This window comes from Podospora anserina, chromosome 6, assembly GCF_000226545.1.
Source record: "Podospora anserina S mat+ genomic DNA chromosome 6, supercontig 2".
NCBI lineage: Eukaryota > Fungi > Ascomycota > Sordariomycetes > Sordariales > Podosporaceae > Podospora > Podospora anserina.
In genome coordinates this window covers 2,130,725-2,140,023 of record NW_001914857.1, presented here as the reverse complement: position 1 = coordinate 2,140,023, position 9,299 = coordinate 2,130,725, and the positions used below count along the sequence as shown (strand labels likewise).

General features: G+C 52.3%; 2 protein-coding genes across 2 annotated transcripts, besides 4 other annotated features; one reads left to right on the top strand and one right to left on the bottom strand.

Annotated features, from left to right (window-relative positions):
- Positions 1 to 482: 482 nt before the first annotated feature.
- PODANS_6_580 (uncharacterized protein) lies at positions 483 to 2,613 on the bottom strand (the record flags this gene model as incomplete). The annotated part of the gene is made up of 3 exons (XM_001910422.1): positions 483 to 699; positions 754 to 2,038; positions 2,106 to 2,613. 3 exons carry the CDS (start codon positions 2,611 to 2,613, stop codon positions 483 to 485), a joined length of 2,010 nt encoding a protein of 669 aa, XP_001910457.1.
- Positions 2,614 to 2,685: 72 nt separating this feature from the next.
- Positions 2,686 to 4,717, top strand: PODANS_6_590 (uncharacterized protein; the record flags this gene model as incomplete). Its single annotated transcript, XM_001910421.1, has 3 exons — positions 2,686 to 2,777; positions 2,838 to 2,973; positions 3,029 to 4,717. The coding sequence occupies 3 exons, from the start codon at positions 2,686 to 2,688 to the stop codon at positions 4,715 to 4,717; spliced, it is 1,917 nt and encodes a 638-aa protein (XP_001910456.1).
- A 2,820-nt stretch (positions 4,718 to 7,537) lies between these two features.
- Positions 7,538 to 7,825: a long terminal repeat (LTR nyctibates).
- Positions 7,826 to 8,214: a long terminal repeat (LTR crapaud).
- A 2-nt stretch (positions 8,215 to 8,216) lies between these two features.
- Positions 8,217 to 8,430: a long terminal repeat (LTR crapaud).
- A 548-nt stretch (positions 8,431 to 8,978) lies between these two features.
- Positions 8,979 to 9,298: a repeat region (transposon discoglosse).
- Between the last annotated feature and the right edge of the window lies 1 nt (position 9,299).

Genomic DNA, 9,299 nt, shown 5'->3' with positions numbered 1-9,299 from the left:
AACTACTGAGCACGAACAGTGAAGCAGAGCCACCCTTGTTGACACTCATCTATCGTCATCATCGCAGTTGGTTCACGGCACGGCCAGTAGCAGAGCACGACCGGTTCGAAGTGTGAGCGAGATCCCTCGTGAAGCCATAAAGTCGTAGAAGATGAAGAGGATGGCGAAAGCTGGGAATTAAAGTCAGGAAGAAAAGAAAAACTACTTTTCGTGGCCGACAAAACAAAAGTCGATGGTGTCAGAGTCGTGAGGCTCTCCAAGGATCTCGTGGAAACTCCAGAAAAAAAGATGGATGAGCGGCCTATTCATGGCGGCCGGCGAACAGGCGACGTATGGGTAGGCACCCCCCGAGCCTCAGGAGGGTGAGGGTGAAAGAATAATTACGACGTGATAAGACGTGGGAGGTAGCCTCCAACGAAGGGAGGGGTGGCGCTTGTGGATGTGGAAAACAAAATAGAAAAGAGAAGCACAGCCAGGGGCGACTAGATTTGGCCCTTGATGTCGACGCGGGCGAAGGCTTTCGCTTTGTGGCTTTCGAATGTCTGGCCAGCCTTGCCAGTGAGGAAGACAATGGTGCCGTCCTCCTTTTCTTGGAGCAAATCCTGGCCGCCGTTGTCAATGATGAACTGGGCGGCTTCCATGTCGGACTCAAAATAGAGTTCCTCGGTAACAAATCGCAATGGCACGTCAGGCTTGTATCTGTTATCAAGTTAGCATTGGATCTTCACCATGACAGGAGGAGAATGAGCTTACGCCTTGCAAATGTTGCACAGGGCAGCAAGACGCTCCCGGCCGACAAACATATCCATGAGGTATGCACCCATGTTTGGGGTCTCGTTGTACAACTGGAAGAACCGATGGTAGTTCCCCAGGGCCAGGGAGGACCGCACGTCCAAGGCGTGCTTGATCGCCTTGTCTTTCTTTTCTGCTGGGGTTAGATCTGCCAAAACGCTATTCAAGTCTGTGCGGTTGGCTGTGTGAATGAAGTAAAGAATCCGATAGGCCTTGAACTCGTTGGCCTTGCCTTTGAGGCCCAACTTGTACAGTGCCTTGAGCTGAGTCTGGCACTGATTATACTCACCGAGATCCCCCTTTTCCAAAGCAATGCGAGCATGTATTTCGTACACCTCGACAGTAAAATCATCCCTCACGCGTTGCACAGTCAGATCCTGGCGCATGGACTTGAACTGATCACAAATGTATGCGTAGTTCGAATCCTTCTTCCACTTCTTCTTCAGCAGCTCCAGCGTGTTCTTCAACACCCGAGGCGGACGCACGTTCTCAGGCTTGGGAGGAGCAGTCAAGCGCAGATAGCTCTTCTCAAGCTTTTCGCACGTCCCCACGACGGGCCCATCGCCGGGGGGAGGGCTTGGGGAGCGATATGTCGATACGTAGCCCCCGTTGAAGCGCTTTTGGCGCTTCTCGTACTTGTTCAACTTACTCGTGTTATCGGAGCTCTCCTCGGTAGCTTGGCGTTTATCCTTGGAAAAAGTGACGCGATCCTCGAGGCGGGCGCCTTGGCCTGTCCTCCATGGTGGGGTGATACTGAGATTGGCGACATCTTCCAAGTCGGCGGACTTCCTCTTCTTGGAGATGGGCATTGGCGCGTTGGAGTAGGGCGTTTGTGCTTGAGCGGGATAGGCCATGGCCTTGGCACGTTGTTCACGCTCCTGCTTGATTATTTGTTGGGGCAGCGGCATCGTCTCCCACACGATGGAATACAGAAGGTTGTCCTCGCTGGCGCGCATGATGGTTTCCTTGAGCTTGCCCTCCATTTCTTCTTTCGAGACGGTAGGATCCATGTTGGCCGGGAAAAAAGAGCGCTGGACGTAGGAGCGGACGGAATCAGGCCATTGAACCTTCTTCCTGGGCTGTTCATCAGCTGTGGGAGGAGAAGCAGCGGTCGACTGGTGATTAGCTGGGGCAGGTGGAGGGGATTGGGCTGGGCCGTAGGGATGTGTGGTGGGATAGGAGGCTTGTGGGGCGGAATAGGACTGGCCGAAGGTTTGTCGGACTTGGACTGGGGTGAAAGCAGGAGCTGTAGGGGAAAAAGTCAGCAAGAGATTCACTTGAGGATAGAGGGTCTAGAGGTGTCGGCCACATACCTGAATAGGTTGCTGCGTAGGCAGTTGAGGGCGGAACGCCCTGGGGCGGGGATGCGGTTGGCCACGTCGGCATCATGTTGTCACTGCTGTGATCGCTTTGCCTCTTGTGGGAGACGAGAAAAAAAACCAAAGGTAGCTGTTCAGAGAGGTAAGTAGGTCGCAGAAATACGGTCGGAGTGCTGGTCAGCGAAGCGGTGATGGCAACTTGATGATGGCGGTGAATGGTGCGAACTGAAGTGTGCGAAGAGAGTTGAGTTGGATTGGGCAGTTCGGGAGAAGCGGAGCGGAGAGGAGAGGGCTGCAATGTGCGGAAAAGTGGGCGGCGAGTCGCGTTGAGTGGCTGGAGCGCTCTAACGAGTCTTTGTCGAGTCTTTTGGGGAGGCGCTGAGTCAGCATGCAACAATCGGGGCGGGTGGGATAGGTGCTTAACCCGTCTCCCAGTTACGTCAATGGTCGGGATCCACCAAACGACAACGACAGACATCCTGTCTCTCATCAACAAACTCATGGTGGAAAACCACGGCACACGCACTGAAACTGTTCCCAAAGCACCGGGGCCGTCTTCCCATGACTATGACGAATGTTCTTAAAGCACATCGACTTGACAACCGCACTGCGGCCTTCGTACCTGCCCGATGAAGACCTGCTTTTCGTGCAAGACAATGTGGGGTTGTATGAGGGGTGAGTTGCTTGGGATCGTCCTTATCACCACCACTGACTGACCTTCGCTAGCAAGTTCAAACTCCCGAATCAGCAAAATGGCCAGGTTTACTTGACATCGCATCGGATATGCTACGTCGACAAGGCAGAGCCAAGAAAGTACTCGGTTGCGCTGGACCTGAAAGATGTGGAGCGCTATGAGTTCTATGTGAGTGCCGTGTTGGATTTGCGGCTTGAAGCTCTTTGCTAATCGCTATCTTCAGGCTGGCTTTTTCAAGTCCTCTCCAAAGATCACCTTGATACCCAAAGCAACAAAGCGTGCGCCCCTTCAACAGCGCTCTCCAGCTCATGTCTCTATTCCTTCCCGGAGCGGCAATTCCTCGCCAGCCCATCGCCAAGATGGCGTCCTCCGGGTATCACCAGTTGAGCCTACGCCCGTGAGCGCAGCCACCTGGGTTTGCACCATCTGCAGCTTCTCAAACCCTGTCCCGTCCAACTTTGACCCTACTGCCGCCAACGCTCATACACCTCTGCCTCCGTGTTTGGCATGCGGCATTAAGCCAACCCTAACCCATGTTCTGAAAGCCGCAATCAGCAATGCATCAACCCGTGGACCATCGAGTCCGGCTCTCCAAACGCCGCTACCCGTGAGGCCGAAGCAAATCTCTGACCTAACCTCACCACAGTCTCCAGGCCTCACAGCACCCCCCCGAAGTTCAGATCCCGATGCCTCCTTCCACTGCCCACGATGTACCTTTGCCAACCATCCCTCTCTCCTATCCTGCGAAATATGCGGCGCCTCACTCATCTCCCACGACATCCCAGCCAGTCTCACTCAGAGCCCCCGAACCAACACGGAATCTCCCGGCCCCTTCCTCAACTCCACCGCCCCCGCCCCAGTTGGCCTGGAAAGCCCAGAGAACGTCAAGCTTTCTTTCCGCCATGGTGGTGAGAAGATATTCTATGAACGTCTCAAAGGCTGCATGACGCAGCGGAAATGGCTTCTCCAGAACGCGCCCCCCATCCCCAAGTCATCTCGCTCCGATGGCACCAACGGTGGTTCTGGTACTGCCGGGTCATCAGAACCGGAGAGACAACGGCCCAAGATTGGTGGTATTGCCGGCCTGGAGCGGCAAACTCAGGCGATGCGCAAGAATAACGAGCTCGTCATTGGAAACGCCTTTGAAGACTTGGAAGCGCTCATGGCATCGGCGAAGGAGATTGTAGCTTTGGCGGAAAGTTTCGCGAAACAAGTCAGAGGCGCTGGGGGCTCGTCCGCGAGTGAGAATGCTCTGTTGGCCGAGTCGGCAAGTCAGCTTGGGTTGATCACCACGAAGGATATTGTTGGGAGTAATGGGGGCGACTCTTTGTATCTGAGTGAGTTGGCAAGGACGTTGGCCGAGTTTTTGACGGATGACAGGAGGGGGGTCTTGAGAAAGGCCGGGGGAGTAATCTCACTTGTGGATCTATGGGCTATGTTCAACCGAGCCCGAGGCGGAGTCGAACTGGTTAGTCCCGCAGACTTCGAGAAAGCAGCGAATCTATGGGAGAAATTGGAGTTGCCGGTTAGGCTGAGGGTGTTTAAATCAGGGGTGAAGGTTGTACAGAGCAAGGATAGGACGGACGAGTCGACGATCAAGGCGTTACTGGCTTGGATGAAGGATTTGCATGAGTTTCCTCCTGAGAAGGAGGTGTCGTGGGATTGGCATGAGTTTGGGAGGGGGGTTACTGCGAGAGATGTGGCGGAGAGGTTTGGGTGGAGTATTGGTGTTGCCGAGGAAGAGTTGGAGATGGCGGAGGAAAAGGGGGTGCTTTGTCGGGAAGAAGGGATAGAGGGGTTGAAGTTTTGGGAGAATTTTATTGACACGGGGGAAGGAAAGGGGTATAAAGACGAGGCGACGCTGAAGGCGGAGTTGACGCTCAAGATGTTGAGGGAGAGTGGGTTTATTTGAATTAATATCAAAACATAGATGGCTTCGATGTCAGTGTCGCAATATGATTTTATATTGACAGAAGAACGAGTAGATGAGGTTCGTGAGGGGGTCATGGATGCAAAGATTGGGGTGGGAAGGATAAGAACCGCATCATAGGTATCTCGGTTTTCGTTCGCAGATAAAACAAGACAAATCACTGTATTTATATACCCAGCTATTTATCCAAACAACAACAAGAGCCTTGATGTAAGAAAGATACACACCATCAGGAGGATGTGGGCTACCTTTGGGCCATATCAAATCCCAGCCCCCCCGCCCAGAGTAGTGAACTGGGGGAACACACACAAACAACCACAACACCACAACATCGCCCATGGCAGGGGCTGGATGCTCAACCTCATGACAGTGGCTCGCTCTTGACCACCCATCAACTCGCCTCAACCTTCGATATTCCCCAACTTATCCTCACCACCGTGACGACCTCGCGGTCGAACAACGACGCTTTTCCGAAAGTACCAGCAGTCCGTCGCCACCAAGTCTACCGAATCCAACTCTGTGGAAACAGCTCGTCATCGTTGAGAGCCGTGATGGCCAAGCAGTCGCGGGGGCAGATGACCGTGCGCACCCAACCAGAGAGTCCCGCAGCAGCCTTGCTGTGGCACACTCCCGGAAGCGCCAGTTTTCGGTAGGCTGTTTTGTCTCGCGCGAAAATAAACAAGCCTGTTGTCTTGAGCCCAGGACCTTCGAGTCAGCCGACCCTCAGTTTGCCATCCTGTCCATCGCCTCCGATGACATCCATCACTCCAAGCGCCCAAGACCTTCGAGACCCCCAGCGCGTCTTCCCATCGCTTCCGGAAGCTGCGCAGGCAGTGCTGAGCGCGTCCGCTTGTTGTTGCTTGCAACATATATTTTTATCCAAGAGGTTTTGAGGTTTCGCGGAGCGCGGCTGGCAACGCTTGTCTTGTTGACAGTCAGTCAGGTCCAGGATCGCCAGTTAGGTACTGTCACCCCTCTTGTGCTCTTCTTTTGGGTTCCCCCCTCTTAATCAGCGACACCGGATGGCTAACCACTCGCTTTTTCAACAATGGTCTTTTTGCAACAGACTGTTTGAACAAACCCCAACCCCACTGACAGAACGTGGGATATTGGCTCATTGTCAAATTCAGGTACTTTATTCTCCTGATGGCCTTTCTCGTTGTACGGAGGTTGCGGTACCGAAGTTGATTACCTGTAGTGGTCTTGCAAAGTTCTAACCACCTTCAGTCCTCGACGGCCACCGACCCCCCCCCCCTGGAGGACCGGGACCCCGAGGCGATTCGTTTGACGCCGTGTGATGGGTGAGGTTCATCTGGAGAGAAGTTTCCGGTGTCTTGTTGCTAATTCACGGGGGAGGCGGTGGGCGAAGGTGGAGGCCGATTGTTCGTTTGACGCCGACACGGCATGATTGGTGAGATTTATCTGGACAGAAGTTCCTGGTGTCTTGTTGCCAACCATTGGGTCATTCTTGTGGCAGATCGTTCCGCTGCAATATCATCAAGTCAGTCACAGTCATGATAAGCGGCAGGGCAAGCTTACTTGTCTTGTTGACGGATGTACACTTCTTTTTGTTTTGCATTTGAACCAGCCCTAACAGACTTCAGTCGCTCGAGGCCAGGGTTGTTGGATGAGCGAGGAAGAGGAGGATGCGGAAGAGCAGAGAATATTGAGTGGTTGGCCAGGTAAGAACCTATTTATTGTCAAATCACATTCCCTGCTCGAAAGTCTCGGCTCGTGGTTTCAGGCATGGATAAAATTGTCGCCGGAGGAGTCATCGTAGAGTCACTGAGCTTGTTTCCCAGGCAGGGCTCGTATAGTACCTATCTGACGCAAACCCAGGGCCAGGTGTCCGGGTTGTTGAGATGGAAAACGTGTACTATGGTTTAGCGACATAGTCATCTGTGAAGGGGACGGTACCGGCTCACAGCGGCGTGGGGAGTGGACATCGCGTTGCTGCCTTGCTCCCGTCTTCGTCATCTTGCAGTGGGCCACGGTCTTTTCTTTTTTTGTTTTCTTTTTTTATTTATTTTTATTTCACACATCATTACCACTAGCACTACCTTTGCCCACACCTTCGTTACCGTCCCGTAAACTGCGAGACTCGTAAGTAACTGAGCTCTGTGTGCCCTTCCCCCCTCCGATCCCGTCTGGGTTATCAATAGGCGCCACCGTCACGCTTGCCTGAAGTCTGTGAAGCGCCACAACCGCCGTCACGAAAGGCATAGCGGGACGGCATGTGCAAAAAAAACCACTGCCTTCTTTTTCTGTTCCCAAACCAAATTCTCTTTTCCCCACGACAGATTACCTATCTAGTCTACATTACCTCAGGCCACATCAGCGGTCTAGTCATCATCGTCCCTTTACACTGCCCCGATACTCTCTGCGTTTCTCGTCCAACGTCCACATCATGGTTCGGTCACACCTCTTGCAAATACCCGGCGAGTTGCGCAATTACATCTACAAGGAGTATCTCGGCGCCGGCCACGAAGATGGCGATGAGTACATCTATGACTTTGAGGCAAACAAACTGAGGACAGCCAACAACAAGCCGATCGATCTCAGGCTGATGTGCACGTGCAAACTCATCGCCATCGCCCAGGAAATGTACGGCGTTCCCCTGCGCCTTTTCACTGTCACGTCCACAACGCTTTACTCGGAAACCCTTCGCACCAGAGCAGCATGCTGGGCTTACTTCAATGCACAGTTCCACAACTGTACCGGTTGGCCTTCGGTATATGAGGCCTTGGACAGGGAGACGGTTCGCCAAGTGGTAGGAGAACACTCGACCCTTCTTCATAGGTGTGTTACAACCTGCCAAGCCATGTCAGCGTTGTAAGCACGTGAGCACGGTTGGTCACGCAACCGCGGCGAACCACAAGGCCAGGAGCGACCCCGAGATAATTGACCGCGGGGCAATGGCGCCGAGACAAATGGCATAGGACCTATAGGCAGGAAGATACAGGATGACCAGGTGGTGATGGCACCTAGAATGGCACTTATAATGCAGTATCTTAAGCGAGTTACCGGACACAGCTCCCTAATAGGTTTAGCTTGTTATTTAAGAATTATTTAGGAGTGGCGAGCTTCCCTCGCTGTGACGAACCCCTATCCAGAACCTCTGAAAGGGATACTGGTTAAAAGGCACTTCTAAACAATCCTGGTTCGGTACAGCTAAGCAGTATACAACAAATGGCTTGTCTCAATTTTAACAGTCTAGATACTAACGGTTGTGACTTATATTGTATACTGCGGAACTGTTTATCTACACCAGCCAGTTCCTCCATATATATAGACCAGTGGATGACCTGGATCACTATGCTAAGCGTGATCCTGGATCACTTCTTCCAGCGTTGGATCACCATGGATCACGGTGCCAAGAGTATCACTCTCGTCACCTTAGGATCACTTGGATCACCACGCTCCCGGCGCTCCCAGGCGCTCCACTTCCTATTGGTTCCTTTAGCGATTGGCTGGGCACATCCCGTGTCCCACGTACTGTACAGCCACCCTAATCACGTCCTAATTGACTTTGCTAATAATCATTGTGATTATACCTTAATTACTCTGATTACGCCTTAATTAGCCTCGTCCATGATTATAGTAATCATGTCGTGATTACCCTAATTACTTCCTAATTAGTTAGTTCATATCTAATTTAACAATTAGCTAAGAGCGTCCCGCGCCGCTCGTACTATCCGTGCTGTGTCACGGTTTTGGAAGATGATGACTAGGGACAGGCATTCTCGTTCAAGGCTTGCACCATACGCTATGACGTTCGGGGAAGTGATCGATCTTCCTGATGTGCAAACCGCTACGAGACTGTTGTCAGGAGCGACAGTACCGAGAGGCAGATCCTGAGGTACGAAGGTTGAGGGTGTTTAAGCCAGTAGATCATGTACATATAGTGCAATGCGCTGACAGAATGAATACTAGGTTGCTTCCATTTAATGACTGCCCGGACACCTGCGCTTTGTGGGCTTGCAGGCCGCCCTGTTTGCTTCAAGTGTCTGGATAAGTTACCCACGGAGCATAACATAGTCGGCTGCCCGGGATAACGGGCAGAGGATAGCAAAGGTAATGTTGAGGGAATCAAGCCGTGCTATAAGGAGGAGATTCAGGTGCATTATTAGAGTAGGGAGTCATATAGCATGCAGACTGGAGTCTGTTTGATTGACTAAACAGCTTACATAATCCCTCTCGGTTGTGACTATCCGATATATACCCGGCTCTAACACATTTCTTTGTGTATAACGTACATTATAAGCGAGTGCACCATATAAGCGAGTGCACCATATAAGCGAGTGCACCACTTTCCACCACCCTACGAATACTATCCTCAATTACACCACATCAACACAAGGAATTAACTATAATTACATCAGAAACAGCTGAATCTGAGGCATCTGCAGCTTCCTGGCAAGTGCGCGCATTATGGCCAGGCTTGCCGCACACACTACAGCACTGAACCTTCGTACGAGCCTCCCCTGCATTACTACTATCCGGCTGCGTTTCTTGCACTCCCTCCTTATCCACGGCCTTCTGATCCAATAGATCCTCTGCCTTT